This window comes from Aquila chrysaetos, chromosome 5 (genome assembly GCF_900496995.4).
Source record: "Aquila chrysaetos chrysaetos chromosome 5, bAquChr1.4, whole genome shotgun sequence".
In the NCBI taxonomy this organism is placed as follows: domain Eukaryota; kingdom Metazoa; phylum Chordata; class Aves; order Accipitriformes; family Accipitridae; genus Aquila; species Aquila chrysaetos.
In genome coordinates this window covers 76,205,220-76,225,411 of record NC_044008.1, presented here as the reverse complement: position 1 = coordinate 76,225,411, position 20,192 = coordinate 76,205,220, and the positions used below count along the sequence as shown (strand labels likewise).

General features: G+C 67.7%; 2 protein-coding genes across 4 annotated transcripts; both read right to left on the bottom strand.

Moving 5' to 3' along the window:
* Positions 1-158: 158 nt before the first annotated feature.
* On the bottom strand, positions 159-10,263 carry GCGR (glucagon receptor). Its single transcript, XM_030016223.2, has 14 exons — positions 10,116-10,263; positions 3,534-3,698; positions 3,167-3,263; positions 2,935-3,042; positions 2,660-2,781; positions 2,472-2,578; positions 2,178-2,331; positions 1,953-2,112; positions 1,803-1,863; positions 1,465-1,534; positions 1,216-1,304; positions 923-1,061; positions 759-800; positions 159-671 (listed from the first exon to the last, which is right to left on the bottom strand). The coding sequence occupies exons 2-14, from the start codon at positions 3,585-3,587 to the stop codon at positions 375-377; spliced, it is 1,500 nt and encodes a 499-aa protein (XP_029872083.1). The 5' UTR covers positions 3,588-3,698; positions 10,116-10,263; the 3' UTR covers positions 159-374.
* Positions 10,264-13,564: 3,301 nt separating this feature from the next.
* Positions 13,565-19,995, bottom strand: SLC25A10 (solute carrier family 25 member 10). Of its 3 annotated transcripts, none has more exons than XM_030016014.2 (12): positions 19,867-19,995; positions 17,331-17,450; positions 17,036-17,150; positions 16,905-16,953; positions 16,463-16,504; positions 15,980-16,023; positions 15,434-15,504; positions 15,237-15,329; positions 14,902-14,979; positions 14,766-14,822; positions 14,191-14,289; positions 13,704-13,902 (listed from the first exon to the last, which is right to left on the bottom strand). In XM_030016014.2, exons 1-11 carry the CDS (start codon positions 19,954-19,956, stop codon positions 14,209-14,211), a joined length of 840 nt encoding a protein of 279 aa, XP_029871874.1. In that variant the 5' UTR covers positions 19,957-19,995; the 3' UTR covers positions 13,704-13,902; positions 14,191-14,208. The 3 variants fall into 3 exon arrangements, with proteins under 3 accessions (XP_029871873.1, XP_029871874.1, XP_029871875.1); XM_030016015.2 differs by having other exon boundaries at positions 14,191-14,267; XM_030016013.2 differs by lacking the exon at positions 14,191-14,289 and having other exon boundaries at positions 13,565-13,902.
* Positions 19,996-20,192: the final 197 nt, after the last annotated feature.

The following is a 20,192-nucleotide window of genomic DNA, read 5'->3' as shown; positions in this document are numbered from 1 at the left end:
TGGCCCTGCAGCCCGGCACAGGCCCACACCTATTTACAGTTACGACAGATAAATTACAGCACTGCGCAAAGGGTCTCAAAGGCGCACGAGGGCAGCACCACAGGATGAACCCCCCCCCCCCCACACAGATCCCCCCCCCCGCCCCACAGATCCCCTCCCCACAGAGGTCCAGGTTCCGCTCGCCGTGCCTCACCCGCAGCCAGCCCAGCCGCGTCCATCGTCCCGTGTGTGCCCGGCACGGCGCAGCATCCTCACCGGGACAGGCAGGGTCCCACGCAGCCTGCGCGGTGCCCGGAGGAGGATGATGCTGGGAAGGGAGGCGGCGGCTGCCCCAGCAGCGGAGCTGGCACAGCCTTCCCACTCCAGCTGCAGGCTCAGAAGTGGCTCTCAGCCGTGGTCTCGGGGAACTCGTAGCAGTGGTGCCGGTCCCCCAGGGCGAGGTGCTCGGCGGTGCTGCGTCCGGTCCTCTCGAGGTAGTGGGTGCTGGGGCGCGCGGCGGCCGGGCTGCGCCCCAGCCCGTTGGCGCAGCCACTCACCAGCTGGTGCTTCTCGCAGGCGCTGCCGGCACCATTGCGGGCGCTGGGCGTGTGGCTGTACGTGTGCTTGTACTCCTCCGCCAGGTCCTTCCCCAGCTTCCAGCGCTGCCACCGCTTCAGCAGCTCTGCCTGTACCTGCAGGCAGCTGCCGTCAGTGTGGCCCCGCGCCCGGCGGCTGCCCGAGCTCCCCATGGCTGCCCACTCCCGTGCCATCCTGCTCACCTCCTTGTTGACGAAGCAATAGAGAATGGCCACCAGCATCCCCTGGGTGGAGGGAGGAGAGGCATGAGAGGCGCTTGGCCAGACCCCAACCCCAACCGTGGTCTGGTCCCTCCCAAGATGGAGGGTCCCCATGGAGGGCCAGTCCCGTGTGGGGCTGGGCTCACCTGGAAGGAGCTCAGGAAGAGGTCGAAGAAGAGCTTGACATAGCGCAGGGTGCCCTGGGCATGCTCGTCCGTGACAAAAGCGAAGACCACCTCATGGATGCCCAGCAGCGGGATCAGCGTCAGTGTGGACTTGGCCAGCCTGCGCAGAGGGGGGGCCCACCAGTGGGAGGGGGTCACAGGGTGGGCGCGCGCGCACCCCCCCCCCCCCCCCACCCCCCCCCCCCGTGTCCCCCCCGGTCCCCCCAGCGTGTGCACCATGGGCCTGTGGGGCCGGGGCTGTGCCCGCCACCCACCTGAACTTGTAGTCAGTGTAGCGCATTTGGTGCGCGCGGAGCTTGGAGACGAGGATCTGGATGATGCGGATGAAGATGAAGAAGTTGATCTGCAATGGAGTGGAGTGAGCCATGAGGGGCAGGGCTGGGCAGGGGCAGGCAGGACAGCTCTGTCCCCTGCCCAGGGCAACCCCTCTCGCACCAGGTTCGGGGCCCTCGCAGACACCGAGCGAGGGGCTGCAGTGGGCAGAGCTGCAGCCCTGGACTCACCAGGATGGCCAGGAACACGGGAAAGCGAAGGATCCACCAGAAGCCCATGTTGTTGTTGGTGGTCCAGCACCTGCAGAGGGGAGGGACAGGACTGCTGGGCAGCCCCTTGACTGGGCGGCTGTTGGAGCCTCGTGTGGCATCGGCAGCCCCAGCTGAGCAAGCGCCACAGCCTGGGACCCTGCTGCTCGCACGAGGTGATGGTGTGAAGCCTCTCCGGGGCTGTCACACCATCCCCACCATCCCTTGGTGTGTCCCACGTGCACCCGCCTGAGCCCCGCACACCCATCCATGCTCCACACATCTGCAGTCACCGACCTGCTGCAGAGGCTGGTACTCACTGGATGTTTTCATAGAGGAATTTCACGACGACCCAAGGGATGAGGAACAGCACAGGTGCCCCTGGAGGGGAGGTGGGCAGGGGGCAGGTGAGGGACAGCGGGGGACAGGGTCAGCAGACAGGGATGGGGAGCCAGCCCACCCGCACTCACCCCAGCCGATGCACAGGTAGAGGGTGAAGTAGCTCCTCTCAGAGAAGACGGCCACCACCAGAAGGTTGTGCAGGTAGATGCCCTCCACCAGCAGCCAGCAGTAGTTGGCCACGATGCCATACTGCATGAAGACTGTAGCCGTCCGGCAGCCCGCGGCTGCCTGTGGGCAGGGGTCAGGGCTGCCACACCGCCTGCGCCCCTGGCCCCGCCAGCCCCACGGCTCACCTCATCGCTCAGCCAGATGTGCACATTGTAGTCGTCGATCTTGTCGCTGTAGTGGGTCTTGAGCAGGGCGTCGATGACCAGCACGGAGACGCCCTTCAGGATGAAGGAGGCGAAGAGGTTCATGTGGATGTAGTTCCTCATGCAGTGCAGCTTGCTGCAGACGTGGGAAGCTGCCGTCAGTGCCAGCGCCCAGACCCCCAGCACGGCTGCCGCGTGTCCCCCAACTCCCACCCCCAGCCCCCCGGCACGGCTCCCACCGGCCCCCGAGCTGGGCAGCCATGCCTGCGCCCCTACCTGAAGCCCAGCAGCAGGGCCAGAGCAAGGAGCAGCGCACACAGTGACACTGAGTAGCCCACGGTGTACATCACCTTGAAGCTACCATAGGTCTTGGCAAATTTTTCCTGGACAGGGAGAGAGCAAGTGAGGGCAGGGGCAGGCAGGGCAGGGAGCCCCGCACCAGCTGCCCCCCCAGCTCTGCCCACCTGCGCCTCCAGGTCCTCAGCGTCCAGCTCGCACTGCGTGGCATTGCGCAGGGACTGTCCCCGGGGGCCCGTCACCCACTGCCCATCGGGCCCGCAGGTCTTGAAGACATGTCTGTGCTTCACTGCGAGGGGAAGGGGGGGGGGCGATGGGGTGTGCCGGGCCCCAGAGTCGCCGTGGGCACTGTGCACCGGCCCAGGCGTGACCGCCTGGAGCAGCATGTGCACACACAACACACGTGCATACATGCACACGCGCACCCCCCCCCAGCCATTACCTTTCTGGTACCAGGGCAGGAACCAGGGGCAGGGGACGCTGGCGGTGCTGTTGGGCAGCGTGTCGGGCCAGCAGGAGAACTTGTCGAAGGTGCGGTTACAGACCAGCTCTGCGGAGGGACGGGACGGGACGGTGCCCTCGGCCTCACCCGTGCCGGGAGCCGGGCGCCAGGCCCCACACCAGCACCTCTCCCCCCAGTCCCCATCCTGCTGGGACCCTGCGCTGGCTCTCACCTGTGGGTGCGGGCAGGCGGCTCATATTGCGGTGGCACTCCTCGCTGTACGCCTTCCATCTCTCGAAGAGGAAATCCGTGATCTGGGCAGAGGGGCCCTGGGGACACCAGGGAGCGTCACCCGTGCCCTGCCCGTGGGGGCCACCATGCCTTGCCAGGCAGTGACCCCGGCTCAGGGATGGCCACGGGCGAGTGCAGGCTAACGTGCCATGCCGTGCTATGTGGATGGCAGGAGAGGGCAGCGGCCGCTGCACAGCATGCCGTGGCGAGGGGCTGCTGCAGGCAGAGGTTAATTGGCGGTGGCTCGGGAGCAGGCAGCGGGCTGGGAGCGGGGCAGACCACCATCGTGCATCATGGCCCGTCCTTACCTGGCAGCAAAGCAGCAGCAGCAGCAGGAGGCTGAGGAGACGTGGCTGGGACATCCCTCCGCTGGGCTGTGAGCTGCATGGGGAGCACGGCGGGATGCCTGGCTTCCTACCGGCCCTTGGCAGCTCCTCTGCCCTGTCGGCGAGGGCCCGGGCGCGTGGGCGACCCTGCACGAGACACCGGGTCATGGCGATGCATGTGGCAGGACCCGTCCCAGGGCAGAGCTGGGTGATGCATGGCTGTGGCAGGCGGGCGCGGGAGGGGAGGCTGCCCCGGTGCAGAGCCAGCCCTGGTCACGGCACCATGCTCCTGTCCCCGTCCTCGCCCGACCCTGCCTGGCTTTAATGTTCAGCTGGTTGTTTGTGAGGCTGAAGAGCCGCGGTGTACCTGCCATTTCGTCCCCAGACAGCATCGGAACTGCAGCCACACAACCCCTCTGCCTGCTGAGCCAAAACCCCCAGCCCCTGCGCAGCCTGTGTGCAACCACGCGTGGGACATCACCCCTGTGCAGGGTGGACCCTCGCACCTCCCCAAGGCAACGCTGCCTCTGGACCCCCCTGCGCACAGACCTGGGCCGGGGCCACCCCACGCTGTTGCCGGTGCCCAGCTGCGGGCCGGTGCTGAGCCCCAAGAGCCCAGGACCCCAGTGGCAGCTGGGACCCCTCCTCGCGCCTGAGCATAATCTCAGGGCAGGGGCTGGCGCTGGGGTTGCCGCCCCTCCCCATCACCTCCCTGCTGCCGCTGCTTGCGGCAGCACCGATTTCAGATCTGCTTCCAGCGGTGGAGGTGGCCAGGCCCCTGGGGTGGCCCTTGGAGCGCACCGTCCCTGGCCCCACAGGTCTCCCCGGTGGCAGCACCCACCCGAGGATGGAGGTGGGCAGGGAGCCGACAGCAGCGCTGGGATGGGGATGGCTGCCGGCTCCAGGGTGGTTAACCATTAACCCGCAGGGATCCCCGGCTCGCGGGGCTGCCGTGGCCCCGGGACCAGCTCAGCCTGGCCGTGCCGCCGTGGTTCCATGGCCCCAGCTCAGGTGAGCGGCGCAGTGCTTCGGCTGACGGGGTGCCCGGGAGCTCCAGCACAAAGCCTGGCTCACGAGGTGCCGTAATTCCCTCCATCCCCCTAAGCTGGTTACAGGGCTCCTGAGCAGGATTTCAACTCTTCCGACAAGGGGTCATTCTGACAGCAGACCCACAGCACGGTGCAGCCATGTGGGCTGAGTGCAGCCGAGATGGGGGGACGGGACAGACAGCAGTGCCGGTGCCACCACAGACACTACGGCATCACCCCCCCCCCGGCCTCTCCCCCGGGTACCGGCCAGAGCGCCGCGCTCCCCGACCAGCCACCGCTCCCAGGGCTCGCCGCTCTGCCCATGCCTATTTTTATCCCTGGGAAAGTCGCGCTTCCTCCATGCAGACCCACTCGCCATGTCACAAGCAGCTGCATGAGAAGCTCATTAATCAGTGCGTGGGGCTCCAGATGCGGCTTGGGGAGCTGGACCTGCCAGCACGCGCCTTATTTAGACAGTCCCAGGACAGAAGGAATTGTCTCCTGGGACAGTCCTCACTGGGTGGGCTCTGGGAACAGGGACCTCGGGTGGGCACCCAACAGCCACCTGCCCACCCCAGCATCCCTATCCTTGTCCCCCTGCCAGCCCCACCCCAGCTTCTCTGTCCTCATCCCCCTGCCACGGCCACCCCAGCATCCTTGTCCTTGTCCCCCTGCAACCCCACGCCAGCATCCCGCCCTGCCCCATCCCACCGCTGCCATGGCCTGGCTCCGTGGGAACCTCCCAGTGCCCAGCCCCTGCCCTGAGCATCCCTGCCCCGCTGCAGGTCAGCCACAAACTTGCTGCCAGCCCCTCTCCACTGCCCGGGGAGGCAGCTTTGGGGCAGAGGTGTCTCTATTTTTAGCTGCCTGCAATGGGATTTAGCGGCGGGGAGGCCTCTGCCCTAGACTCCCCCCTGGGCTGGCAGCCGCTCCTCCGGCCCCGGGGCCCTGCCGTGGCCAAGCTGGGCAGACTGCACTGGGTGAGGGGTCCTGGCGCACGGCGCTGGTCACGCTCCTCGCCTCGGGCACGGGGCTCCCCCCTTTGCAGCGGGGCCCTGCCCAGGCCCTTTGCCCCAGCTGCCCGCCGTGCCGTGCGGTCACAGCGCTGTGCCGGCCCCCCGCTCCCTGCGGTGCAAGGGACCCCCGGCAGTTCGGCCACCCCACGGTGCGCTCTCAGAGATGCAGGCTATTTCTAGCAGACACGTGGGCGTGCAGGAGTAGCTGTGGCCCAATTGTCCCTGGTTCAGCGCAGATGGGCAGTGGCAAGGAAGGAGCAGTGGTCGCATGCAGCTGCGACAGCGGAGTCTGGGGTGGCTCGGACCGCCGGCAGCACCAAGCACCTCCCTGGGAGCTGGCACTGCCAGCATCAGTGCCTGCAGTGCTCAGAGCAGCAGTCGCTGATGGCTGAGCATGCCATGGCCACCGGTGCCAGGAGCCCCTCTCAGCCGTGTCCACTGCTTCTGGACGCAGCACCATGGGAGGGACCCAGCTCCATGTCACCACCTCCCCTCACCCCGCCACATTCCCCTGCCCCAGCACCTCGTCCCCAGCCAGGACCAGGCTTTGGGGGACCCCTGCCACACAGTTGTGGGCACTGGGTAGAGGGTGCCCAGCAGACGAGTGGGCACATCTGCTGGGGCTGCGGTACACCGCAGTGGGCGCACAGAGGACTTTTGCCCCACGCTGGCGTTGGGCAACACAGCATGTTCCCGTGTCACGGCTCTGCGGCTGCTGACCCCTGCAGAGGCTGGGCTGCAAACACCCGGCGCTGCTCTGCTGCCACAGCTGCGAAGGGGAGATCTTGTGCTCGTGGTGGGAGAGGAGGAAAGAGGAACCAGCTCTGGGACAGCTGCGCCCAGGTGGGGAAGGGGTCAATGCCAGCAGCCCCAGCGCTGGGGGGCCAGAGGTGTCAGACGCAGGCACCATCATCTACCCTTGGGGTGGGGGCAGTGGGGCAGTCACTGGCACCTGCATTCATGTGCTGAGCCCTTCCCAAGCCAGCGGTGCCAAACCCTGCAGCAGCAGGGGCAAAGCAAGGACCTCCTCTCCCCACCGACCGGCTTCCCTGCAGTCCCTGGACCTGTGGCTCGTGGCCTGGCAGCCACCGGCCCCGGGGGGTTGCTGGCACGCAGGGAACCGGGGTGCACAGCTTGGGGAGGGTATGGGCTGAGCCGAGTACTGGGGCACGCTGTGCCACCAGGCTGCTGCCACCGCTGCGGCATCACACCAAGCCGTCAGGAATGGATGGAAACAGGCTTGTGTTGGCATTTTGCCCCCCACTCGTGGATGTGCAGCCCCTGCGCTGCCCTGCAGCAGCTCTGTACTGGCATGGACCCCTGCAGTCAGCTGAGCGCCCAGCCCTTCCTGGGGGAGAGAGATGCTCTCCTCCTCCCACCCAGGTCAGCCTCCCTTGGGGGTTTTCCCACCCCGGCCCCTCTGGCTGGCGCCTGGCTCTGGCTGCCATCACACGTGTGGAGGAACGAGCTCCACATCTGGGATCACTGCAGCCAATTGCCACATGGATCAACAGCTTGGTGAAGCCTCCATGGGGACACTCATGGGCATCTGCAACGTGACCCAGGAGCACCCGGGCACAGCCACAGCCCCACACAAGCGCTGGGAGGCTGGCGCAGCCCGCTGACCACAGCCCAGTCCCTCCACGGGGCTCTCGCATCCCTGGCTGGGGTGGGAACACGGCCTCCCCACGAGCGCAGCCCCATGCCCAGCACAGCACCGCTTGCTCAGGAGACAGCAGCGGGGCCTGCGTGCCCTCCATATGCAGGGATTAGCCCCCAGTGCGCTAATGCAGTGCTTTCCACGGCCGGCTTGGCTTTGAGCTCCGAGCTACAAGCCAGCGCGGCAGGGGCTTCGGCACTTGGCAGGGGAGGGGACGGTGCAGGGCCAGAGCTGATGCAATGCCAGCGCGAGCCTGGCACTGCAGATGCTGCTCCACTTTCAGCCCAGGACCACAGCAAGCAGAACAAGCAGTGGGGAGGCCCTGGAGGTCTGTCCCACACCCTGCACTGCCCCTGCCTGTGTCCCTGCCCCGAGCTTGGGGATGCCTCCCGTGCCCCACCTGCAATGCACAACTGCTCCAGTCCTCCCTTGTGAAGCACCGAGTACCAGGAACTTTCGCAACGGAGGAACAGCTGAACTGCCTGGAGCAGCCCTCACGCTGCAAGACCGCAGCTCGTTTGCACAGAGCTACATGATTATGGAAACACTGAGCGGCGGCACACGGAGAGAGCCGACGTCACCGGGCACCGACGATGTCGGGTTCTGTGTCACTTTGGACCAAGAAAACCTAAACCAACCCTGACAACGTTTTTGTCAACATCAACGCAGGATGCAAACAAACAGCACTCACCCCCTCCCGTGCCATCAGGACAAACGCTCTTTGCATCACCTCCATGACTGCCCTGCTACTGAAAGGGACGGTCAAGGGCATCGTCCACAGCTGCCCAGTACCAGAGAGGGAGTGTGGTCTGCAACCACAGCTGGCAGCCAGGCAGTGGTCGAATAAGCTTGCTGCCTGGCAGGCTCTGGTGAGGGGATGCTGAGCCACACAGCACCTTGGTCCTGGCTCAGGGAGACAGATTTTTTCTTGTTCATCACATTGCATGAAAAACCCGTGAAACACAGGAGGATGGCATGAGAGACACGGCATGACACGTGTGGTTAGCGTGTCACAGGGGAAGCACAGGACCAGGAAAAGCCTGGGAAAAGCCTAGGAAAAGGTCAGTGCAGACAGGCGTCTGCGCACGCACGCCTGCACTGGGAGCTCAGCACCTGCCTCCCCAGAGCAGCTTGTGTCACGAATGAATGCTGCGGTCATTACGGAGCTGGGGACAACCTCCTGGTACCTCACCGAGGAGTGAGCTCAAACCCTGCTCTGCCGAGGTGCAGATGTGCAAGTGACATTGCCCACAGCTGCCCCACCGCAGCCCATCCTGGAAGAGGTTCTGGCAGGGTCCCTCCCTGTCCCGAGGTACCCGCAGCACCTGGGCACAGCCAGCCACCAGAGGCAGGTGGTGCAGCACTCGTGCCCAGCTGCCCGCTGGCGCCTGCTGCTCACAGCCAAGTTCCCCAGACCCCCGGATCTGGGGTAGACAGACAAGGACAGGGGCTGTGGCTGTGGGGGACACAGGGCAGGGCAGGATGCAGTGGAGGAGCACAAGGGGACAGAGCGGAGAGGCCATGCCATCTCCCCTGCATCCAGCTTGCCCAGAGCCTGCCTCTGCCTCTGCCTGGCACAGCGAGGTGCACGGCACAGCACTGTGCTTGGTGGCTGGTCTCAGCCCTGCACTGCTGATCAGGGCTTGCGGTCACATTTTTTCATTAACTATTTTTAATCCACATTTTGCCTCTTCTCCATTCAGCCTTTTCTCTTTTCCACCCTCCAGGCAACAGAACATAAAAAAAATCTGCACCGCAGCTTGCAGAAAGGAGCGGGGATTGGTGGGAAGGACAGGAGCCGGCAGCTGGGGCGGCACTAACATGCCGAGGAGGGGTCCTGCGGGCCCTAAATTTTCCTGCTGATGCACAGATAAAGCCGAGGAAATTGCAGGGGCAACCACTGAATTTGCCATGTGTCAGGACACCCGCAACGTGCTGCCGAGTGCTGCATGGGGCAAGGCGGCTACAATACAGGGTGCGGGGCAAGGCGCTGGGCAGACGCACGCTCGGCAGCACTGGCTGGGCAGCAGCTGATGCCCCGTCCTCTGCCCATCCAGCCGCCACGGCTCGCAGGGAGCCAGACTGACACCGGTGCGCCCTGCTCTCCCTTGCTGCCCCGAGGGAGCCGCCGGGCTGGGAAGCGCAGTGCCAGGCAGAGGTGATCTCGGCAGCTGCTTTGGAGATGCGCTTCCAACCACGAGGGCGGCAAGGTCACATACCCAACATGTCCTGGTTAAACAAAGCCATTTACCAACAGCGTGTTGACACAGCAGAGCTCGGGACAGAGTCACAAAGGGCACTCGCAATGGGCCCCTGCAACACCCGGTGAGCCTGGGGAGCACTGGGAAGGGTGGAAAAGTGTCCCCTGCTTCCACCCCTCAGCAAGAAAGCCGCAGGCACTTCTGTGACCACGGCAGGGAGACCCCGCGGGCACCACCCCGGCGAGGGGCTTCTCTGGGAGATGCTCCCAGCGCGTCAGAGCCCCGCTGGTATCATTCGCCCAGGGCTCACGACAGCCACGGCAGCACCCAGGGGTGCCGAGCTGCCCAACGGCCCCTTCTCAGGGACATCGGAGGCAGCGGCTCAGGCGGGGAGGGGGCGCAGCCCAGCCGGGACCTCCCCGGCCCAGGACACGCCGTGCCGAGGGGCTCAGCCCCACCGCGGCCGGCGCCCAGCACCGGGACGGCTCTGGGAGCTGCCGCTCCGCACTCCCGGGGCTCCAGCCGCGGCCCCGGGGATGCGCGGCCGCCACCCGAGTCCGCATCCACGCGACGGGGCGTGCGGCATCCCGCCGGACCGGGAGCCCCGAGACCGCGGGGATGGGCGCTGCCTTCCCTCCTGCCCCGCCCCTTCCCCGTACCTGTCGGGGCTGGGCTCGCGGCGGCTCCCGGGCGCATCTCGGTGCTGGCGGGGACCGGGACCGGGACCGGGACCGGCGCGCTCGGCCGCTCCGACGAAAAGTTTTGCCGGAGCCGCGGCGGCGGCGGCTGTGGCGGCTCGGGGGGAGGGACCGGCGCGGGGGGGAGGGACCGCGGGCGAGGAGCCGCGTCCCGCCGCCCCGCTCCTCCCGCCGGCACGGGGGGGGGGGGGGGGGGCGCAGCCCAGTGCCCCCCGCCCCGCCCCGCCCCGCCCGGGGCCGCCGGTCCCGGGTGCTCGGCGCTGCGCACGCCGCGGCGCTGCCTGCGCGGCCCCGCGTCACCGGCGGCCGCGCCCGGGAGCTGCGGGGGCGCCGGCGCTTGTCCCCGCCGCCGGTCCCCGCCGCCGGTCGCCGCCGCCGTCTTCTCCGCCCCGCCCCGCCCCGCCCCGCTCCCGGGCACCGGCTTCCCACCGGCGGGGACGGGGCGGACGGAGCGGCGGGGGCAGCTGAAGCGCACCGGCCCCCAGGGGAGAGGGACGGGGGTGCCCGCGGCTCCGGGGGGCCGGTGCAGCCCCCCGCTGGGCGCAGCGGGGTCCGCCGGGGAGGGCTCCCCCGGCCCCAGCGAGCCGGCAGGGCTTCGGGGCTCTCCTGCGGTCCCCGGGGGTTTCCCGGCACCGTCCCGTGTACCCCCCCCTCCATCCCCATCCCGCGTCCCGGTCCTGCCTGTGCGCAGAGCTGGCAGCTCCTGCTGCGGGAGCAGGGCTCGCCCCCCCCCCGAGGACCCGGACAAACCTCTGCCGTGCAGCCGGGAGCTGTCTCGACCCCCGCGTTCCGGCCACCGCTGGCGGTGACGGGTCAGTGTCCGCCGCACGCTGTCCTGCTGCAGCACAACCAGGTAAACACATCCCAGCGCAGCAGCAAACGCCCTGGGCACCCCCCGAGCCCCCGGGTCTGGGGCTGGAGCGTGGCCTGGGCAGAGACCCCGGCCGCGGGGATGCCAGCAGCCAACCCACCGCCCTGCCTCAGCCCTTGGGCACAAACGTATTCACCTTGGGCCGACAGCCATGGCGGCCATGCAGGCCATGGCAGCTCAGGGACTCCAAGCGTCCTCCTACCTGGACCCCGGCCAGGCCAGCCCCCCGGAGCCCCCCAGCCAGTGCCCCTAGCCAGGGTCTCACTCTGCTCAGCCACCCGCCTGCTGGAAGCCCCTGTGGGTGTGGACAGAGTGACCCGGCTGCCTGGGCACACGCTGGGGCTTGCGGGTGCCTCGCCAGTGCTGGGGGTGGTCGGCCCCCCCCCCCGGAGACAGCCCTTGCACCCCTCCGGGTCAGGAGGAGGCTGTGGAGGGGGAGGACTGGCAGCCCCCAGCCCTGCCCAGTGCAGGCAGAGGGATGACCTGTGGAAGCCCCTCCAGGCAGCAGGGCCTGGGGCTCGGCTTGCTGCCCGTGAGGTGGCAGGGGTGCCTGGGCAGAGGGCAGGATGAGACCAGGAGGGGCCAGCCAGCTACAGTGAGTGCAAACACCGCTGGCAACAGGCTGTTGACAGTCCCGAGGCCTCTCGTTTTCCGATGCTCAGAGATAAGAAGCGCTCCCGCGCTGTGCAGCTCCTGGACGCTCCGTGCTCCAGGCTGTGTCTGGCACATGCTGTCCTGCCGGTGTGGCTGCGGTGCAGCTCAGCTGCCATAAGGGACATGGGAAGAGGGTATGCCAGTGCCAGGAGCGCAGGGCTGGCGCAGCTGGTGGGACAGTGGCCCGGCTGGAACGTCCCTGCCGCTGGCCGGCACAGGGCTGAGCGGGGCTCTGTGCTGCTGGAGGATGATGGCCAGCTGGGGCAGGGCCGTGCAGCTCCATCGCTCTCCTGCTCCACGTTGGCCTTTTGCATGGGTGCAGAGCAGCACCCATCTGCCCTGGAAGCGGTGCCAGGGTGGCTGGGGGCATGAGCCAGCGCAGCCCGGCCAGGGCCAGGCAGCCCCCAGCCCCTCGCAAGGAAAGAGGGCTCAGCTCGCCCCACACTCACCTGCCCACGGCTCTCACACAGGGCCAGGCACAGGAACAAAGCAGCGATGCCAGCCAGCATCATTAGACTTCGTTAAGGTGACGAGCTTTCACTTCTCTGCTGTCCCAGGCTGGCTCTGTTCCGCCTGCTGGAGCCCAATTAGTGTCACATCCAGGAGGCAGCTCCCACGAAGAGGCAGAGGCGGGCAGGCGCCCTCGGCACAGCTCTGCCCAGGAGCTGCCTGCTCGGCTGAGACTGCGCACAGCTCGGCGCAGGGCTGGCCCGGGGAGCCCGGCCCATGGCTCCCCACTGCGTGGGGCCGGGAGGTGCTGGGCTCATCCCCTGCCTCGGCGTCAGGCTGGGGGCACAGAACAGGGTGAAGACTCCCCTGCTTGGTGCAGTGCCGAGGGGACGAGCCTCACTCTCCTCCCTCCGTTCCTGGGGAGCTCAGCTCCCAGCCTGAGCCCTCCCACAGCAGGAGGGGGAACAGCATTCCCCACCCCCCCCAAGAAGGACACCAGGCCCTGCGCTTGTTCCACTCTTTATTATATATTAAGGTCACAGATAGTCCAGTTCTTTGATCCCTCGGGGCCACCACGCGCAGGGGTGCACACAGCAGAGGGGCTGGTGCCTGCAGCCCCCCCGTGCAGGGCAGTGCAGGGCAAGGGGGGGGCCGTGAGGCAGCCTCGGTGCACTCGTGGCTGGGGTCTGCCCCGGCCTCGTTGCGATGGCCGGGGGGAGCGGGTGAGGCCGCAGAACGGTGCTGGACGGACGCCCCCACCCGAGGCCAGGTCTGGCGGAGGGGGAGCGCGCCACGGGCGAGGGAATGCCGGGTCCTCGGACACGCGCTGCCTGGCCCTGGCCAGAGCCGGGGGACAGCGGCGCAGCTGCCGGCCTTGCCCCAGGCGAGGAGGGCTCCATCCCGTGCCTGGCCAGCAGGGCAGGGCAGCCGAGCGGCTGCCCCTCGCCCGCGGGGTCCGTTCTCTGTCATCATTGGTATGAGGCACAATCCCTGAAGAGCCCAGCAGCCGTCGGGCGCTGGTGAGTTTTGGCCAAGCAGGAGCAGGGGGTGTTTGGGGAGGCTGGGAAGCGGAGCGGGGATGCCAGGCTGCCCTGGGGTCAGCGGAGGAGCACATGGGGCCAGAGGCACTAAGGGAGAACAGGGCCTCGCTGTGCCAAACCTGCATCTCCCCTTGCTGCTGGCAGCAGAGGCTGGGAGTGAGCCAGCCCCACAGACCCCAGCACGGCCCCGGCTGCAGTGTGGTCACTGGACCCCCCAGCCCCGTGGACTCTGTGACCAGGCATGGAGCCAGAAGGCGGGATCCCCCGTCCTCCCCAGGACAGCGTGGTCCTGCTCCTGGCAGCCCATATGGGACAGGGCTGAGGGAGGCAAGGGCAGAACTCGTGGCCAGTAGGGCAGTGGGAAGACAGCAAAAAAACCCCCAAACCAACAGTGCAGAGGGGACAAGAGGCCCAAGAATAGCCCAGAGGTAACAGAGATGCTGAGAATGGGGGTGAGAGAGGCAAGGGGAGACCAGGACTGGCTGGCCACAGGCACTGGCAAGGCACAGGAGTGGGGATGAGGGGTAGGGGGAGCGGCGCTGGCCCCAGACAGCGGAGAGGGGTTCTGGGATCTCAGCGGTGACCCGCACGCTCACCCCCCTGGGGCAAGGCAGGGTCCCATCCCTCCTACTCAGGTGATCACTTTGATCCCAAAGTATTTGCGCAGCTGCTCCAGGAAGACAAAGGTGAGGACGGTGTGAGGAATGAGCCGGATGGCAGCAGGAACGAAGCCCTGGAAGGGGACAGCGAGAAGGTGGAGAGTCAGCGCGTGCCTGGCCCTGGGCTTCCCCGTCAGGGCCAAGGGTGCCCAGCAGCCCAACCCCTGGGGAACGGCACGAGCTTGCAAGCATGGGGGAGCGGCTGGCTGGGCATGCAGCACGAGCTCCGAGGAGCTGGGGCCTTGGTGTCAGGCAGAGACTGCCACAGCGGTGAGGGAGGCACCGCAGCCATCGCTGTGCACACAGATCTCAGCATCATGCATCAACCCCTCTGCCCCCAAACACATCAGTGCCAGCATCACCACTACTTAGGCAGAATCTCAGTAGAAGCCCGGGTCAGATCCCACAGCCCCCGGTTCAGAAGGGGGTTGGACGCTGCCTGGGGAAGATGAGCGGACAGGCTGTAACAGGGAAAATGCCTGACTGGCAGCATCTGGAAAAAACCTCGGGTTTGAAACCCCTTTTCAGGGGCCCTCCCAGGAGTGAGACTGAACACATGGGTGACTGCACCAAGCCCGGGCACGTAGGGCCCAAGAGCTGACCGGGTCTGCTGGTCAGCAACATCCAACGAGTGCTGGAGCACCACTGCCCGTACCTGCATTCCCATTGGGGAACCCAGCGGGTGCAACAGGGCAGCTGCTGCGGTGCCCAGACCCAGGCTGCAAGCCCAGAAGAGGCCAAGGCTCGCAATACTCCACGGCCAAGCTGGGGACTGGCAGACGAAGGCCTGATGCAGGAAGCAGTCAGGCTGCTGGCAGCAGAGCCCAGAAGGCTCCTACCCCAGAACTGTTCTGCACCTTAACCTCTGCTCCCAGCCCAGCCCCGTCTCCCCACACTCCACCCTACCAGCCCACCCCACGCATCCCCAGGTAGGTACCTTGTAGAAGGCGAGGGGCCCGAGCTTGGCAGTTTCCATGGCACAGTGGGTAACACCCTGGAGCGAGAGGGAGAGGGGTGAGGAGGTGCCCGGAGGCAGAGGCCAGTGCGCAAATGGAACAGGATGGGCTACTCACCCGGTACTCGCCCTGGGAATTCATGAGGCGGGTCTTGAGCACATCCAGGGGCTGGCACAGGAATGTGGCGCATCCACCCTGGAAAGAGTCAGTGGGGTCAGCAGCTCCGGCTCACGGAGGAGACCTGGGTGCCAGCAACTGCCATGGTCACTGGAGAGACCCAGAGCTCTGCCTGGGCCCAATCCCATGCTGGGAGCCCCACAGGAGCCTCTGTGCCCAGCTCTGCTTCATCAGAGTCCTGAGAGGCAGCTCTGACAGCCCCAGCCTGGGGTCCTGAGCTCAGCCACAGGCAAATCCAGTCCCAGTCCTGCCTCCCCGCACCCAGCCCTGCTCACAGCGATGAAGCTGGCCAGGAAGTGAGTGAAGATGTTGTCTGATAGCAACCCAGTCGCGAGAACCAGCTGCTTGGCCTGGTCGTAACAGGAGAGCTGCGGAGACACGGCGTATTAGTGACACGTCCCCCCTCCTCACCATGCCAGGGACTACCCCTGTCCCTACCCTGGGCACCTACTGCCCGGCAGAGCTGTCCTACCTGCCCAATGGTGACCAGGGCCCCTCGGCTGGATGCCATCGTAGCTCCCGAAAAGAGTTTCTTCAAGCCCTCTGCAGACAGACAGATTGGGATCAGCACAGTCCTGGGACATTACTCACACTCCCTTCCTCCCTGCCCGGTCTGTGTCCCAGACTCCTCATATAACAGTGCTTAAAACACGCAACAGCAAATAGGCTGCAGGAAAGGAGAATCCTTCCGAATAGCCCTACCTCCTCCCTGCTGCCGTTCATTCTGCTTCCCACCTGCTCCACCCTCTTGCCCTTTTTCATAGCGGTTCCCGGCAGGTCTCTCTTTTCCACCGGAGTACAGGCAGGCTGCCAGGCCCTGCCTGGCCCGTGCCCCAGCCAGCTGTTGTGGAGGTGCCGGCCCCTGCCCGACCCTCGGCTCCCACAGCCGCTCTCGGCTGAGCGAGCACCCACGGCAGCTCCCGGACGGAGCTCCCCGCGTCAATCCTGCCACGGTTGCCCAAGTGTCAGCGAGGACAGCCCGGGCGGGCTCACCAGACCCCAGCTGGCACGGCCTCACCTTCCCGGAGGACGCGGTACATGCCGTCCAGGGCATGGGAATAGCTGGAAGGAGCGAGAAGGGGAAGGTGTCAGGGTCCGAGGCTCCCCGGCACCCCGGCAGCCCCGCCGCCCCGAGCCGGTGGCTGCAGCTCCCGGGGCCGCGGCCCCGGTCCCGCCGCCCCCGGGCACGGTGCCGTGCTGCCGGTGCGGTGCTGCCCCCCCGCGGCCATACGGACCCCCGGCCCCGGGAGCCCCCGACCCCCCGCTCTGCTCCCCCCGGGAGCCCTGGCACCCCCCGACCCCCTGCCCTGCTGCCCCGGCCCCCCCCCGGGAGCTCTGGCACCCCCTGACCCCCTGCCCTGCTGCCCCGGCCCCCCCCGGGAGCCCTGGCACCCCCCGACACCCTGTCCTGCTGTTCCGGCCCCCCCTGGGAGCCCTGGCACCCCCTGACACCCTGCCCCGCTGTTCCGGCCCCCCCCGGGAGCCCCGGCCCCCCACTCACTTGCGCCGCAGGGCGGGAGGCTGCTTCACGTCGTTCTGCATCCTGGAAGGCAGAGCACCATGGGCTGAGGAGGGGGCCAGTGCCCCGCTGTCCACCCCCCCCAGCACCGGGGACCCGGGGCAAGCCTGCCCTTGCTCAGGGCAGCGGCCCAGCAGACGGACTGCGTCGCCTGTTTGCAAAGGGACAAGAAAGCTGCCTCCAGCCCCACACCCCCCCAGAGGGCCACGCAGGGGCTGGGGCCCAGAGCTGTCACACTGAACGGCAGAACAACGCTGGTCCTTCGGGGTACAGAGCTGCCTGCCGGGACTGGGCCGCGAACCACGGGGCAGCCTGGTCAGGAGAGAAGTCAGGAGCATGGGGAGCGCCCCGCTGTCCCAACTGCTGCCACACACCAGCCACAAGCCTCCTTCACCAGCAGCGCCAGGACGTGGGCAGAACTGACCTGACGTTCACCATGTCCGCCGGGGTCCCCACGAACCCGCCGGTGAAACCTGCAGCAAAAGAAGAGCTGAGGTCAGGGGCTTTCTCCAGCCCGAGGGAGTCCGGGGCTGAGGGACCCTCTCCCTTGCTCACCTCCCACTGCACCCAGCAGCACTTTCTGGTAGAAGGGGGGAGGCCCCTGGCTGCCCTGGCCCAGGCGGTCCCTCACGCTCTCGTAGATGGCGAAGCGAGTCAAGGAATACGTCATCTGGAGGAGAGGGAGAATGAGCCGCTGTGTCCCGCTGGGCGCCCACCTCCCCGGCCCCTGCGGCTCAGGGCAGCCTGTCAGCTCCAGCTCAGCTGCCGGACAGGCTGGGCAGCGCCGTGCGGCAGGAGCTCCGTGCTGGCCTTGGGGGACCAGAGGCCGTCAGGGCACGGTGGCACTCACCTGCCGGCACAGGGAGGCGCTGAGCCCGTTGTAGAGAGCCAGGAAGCCGTCGGTGCGGATCACACGCATCGCCATCCCCATCATCCGCATCTTCACCTCCTGCTGCGTCTGCAGGTGGACCTGGGGCAGAGTCTGGCAGCATCAGTGCACCAGCCCAGTGCTGGGGCTGGGCAGAAACAGGAGAGCGCAGGGCAGCGGAGCAGGGACAGCCGCTCCAAGTGCTTGCCAAGGTAACTCCTTAGCACTCATGCAGGAGCTTCTGCGCAAACACCAACAGCTCCAGGCTCCCCACACCTAAGCAGTACTTGTAAACATGCCCAGCCCAGCATCAGAGGGGTGGAGGCTGGCGAGGCACCTGCCCACGGTCCCTCCCAGGCGCCTGCCCACCTGGGTGGCCTCAACAGCACGCCCCAAGATGAAGTGGCAGCGCCTGCTCCGCCAAGAAAGGCCCTGGGCCACATCGGAGCGGGGAGGATCCAGAAGCATGTGAGCGAGCGAGCAACCAGTGTGGGTTTGCTCAGAGGGACCACAACAGGGCCGGTGAATTCATGACCTCCTGCTGCCCTACACCCTTGCCACAAAAGGCAGCAGGCCTCCAAGAAGTCACTTCCCCTTCTCCCCAGCCACAAGAATCGCGGAGGCAGGAAGACAACCCCGCAGCCCTGCTCACCAGCTCCGAACTGCTCCCTGCCACAGCCAGGCACAGCCCGGGTGTCCAGGCGCTCCCCTCGCCACCCGCAGCAGCCCAACACTTCCCACCATCACCGGAGGAAGCGGCAGCGGGACTGCAGGGGTTGGCTGGGTCGGAGGAGCCATGTTGGCCAGTGGCAGAGCACGTTCTGAGTGCACCCGCCTGGCCCCATGCTGCAAAGATCACGTGTGGGTCAAAGGCCCAAGGAGATAAAATTAAAGAGAGCAAAGGGCCGCTGGCGGGGGACCAGGCCTGGCTCCCATTACAGAAGCCCCGGCACGGCCAGGGCGTGGGACACGCAGCAGGACGCTGGGAACAGCCTCCGTCTCCCGTGCAGGGCAGCAGTGGGGATGCAGGGAAGGAGCCTGCTGCGGATTTTGGACGACAGGGACCAGAGCTTGTGGCATGTCGGGGAGCTGGGCGAGCGGCTGCTGGACGCCGGGACAGAGGGGCCGGGCGGGCAGGCAGGTAGGGCAGAGCCATGCCTGGAAGCGCTCCGCTGCCTGCCCATCCCAGGGCCGCAGGAAGGGCAGGCAGGCGGGCAGGGGAGGAGCTGGCCAGGGCTGTGGTCACTGCCGCAGGGCAAGCAGCCCCGTGGGCGGCCAGTGGCTGCGCAGTGCCGGCTCAGGGGCGCGAGCACCCTCCGGCCGGGCTGGCTGTGGCCTCTCACCAGGACCAAGGTCCAGAGGTGCAGCGAAGTGCCCTTGGCCCCCTGCCCTGCCGGACCCTGAGGCCCCTCGTGCTTCCTCACGCCTGGCACCAGCCCCTGCTGCAGGGGAGCTCTGGGCCAAAGGCAGGTCTGTGTTCAATATTCAGCTGGCAAAACCAGCCGGCTGGCCTGGGCTGCTCACAGCCACGGGGCATGCAGGGGCTACGCATCTGCAGGGTATAGCACGTGGGGACGCAGCCCAAAAGTCACACCCATCACGCTGGCTCAGAGACAGAGGCAGACCTAGAGGCGTGTGCCAGACTAATCCCCCTTCTTAGCGCCTTGCCAGGGCATCCGACGCGAGCCCCCACGGGCTGCCAGCCACCTCCGCTGGGCAGATGGGGCCAGCCGGGCACGGCAACGGGCCGAGCACCGGGGAAGCGGCATCCCCCTGCCAGCGCTGCTGGCTCCTCTCCTGGGCCTGCGCCCGGCGCATATTCCCCTCTCTCCGTGCGGTGGGGTGGGAATGGGCTGCCTGTCCCGAGCCTCACCCATGGGCACGGCCCTGGGCACGGCAGGCCCTGGCCTGGGCTCACTCCCCCGCTCCCCCTCCGCAGCCTGCCCGGCTGCCAGGCTCATCGCCGCTTGGCCGGCGCACAAGGCTCCGGGCAGCGCTGGCGTTCGCCCCGTCCGCGGGTGCTGGCAGCACAGGGCTGCGCGCGTCGCTCTTTGTGCGGGAGCGGGGATGCCAGGCCGTCCGAGGCGCCTAGGTGACATCTTGGCCCGAGGACGCGGAGCCCAGTGGGCCTGTGTCCAACGCCGCAGGCCCCGGAGCCGCTGCCGTGCCTTACGCGGGAGCCCGGGCAGGGTTGGCCGGGGTGTCTTCCACGGCCCCCACAGCCCCCAGGGCCGGCACCCCGAGCTCCCCAGAACCCTCTGCCCCACACCTGTCCTCCTCACACGCCTGCACTCTACCCCCCCGCCTCCCCTCAGCCCGGTCCCCCCGTCCCTCTCCCCTCACCACCGTACCCCACAACCGCCCCCCCCCCCGCCGTGTCCCCGGGCCCCACGGCCGCCTGCCTCCTCCCCGAGCCCGCCCCCCCCCCCCCCACCGGGCAGCCATTCCCCGACCCCTCAGAACCGCTCCCCGTCCCCCCAAAAGCGGTTCCCCGTCCGTTTCCCCCCCCCCCTTTCACCTTGAGCAGATCCAACGGGTGGGTGCAGCAAGCGGCACCGCACGAAGCGAGGCCGCCGAAGTACCAGCGCGACACGCGCCGCTCCGCCATCGGCGCCGCTCGGCGATAAGCCACGCCCCCTCCTCGAAGGCAAAGCCACGCCTCTGCGATAAAGCCACGCCCCCTCCCACGGTACCGGAGCGGGGCAGCGGAGGCGGCGCGGGGGGGGGGGGGGGGGGGGGGGCACGGGACCGGGGCCGCTGCAACGAGCCCGGGGTCGTCGCGGCAGCTCCCCCGCGCCGCTCGGGGAGCTGCCGCGGCGACCCCGGGCTCCAGGGACACGGTTC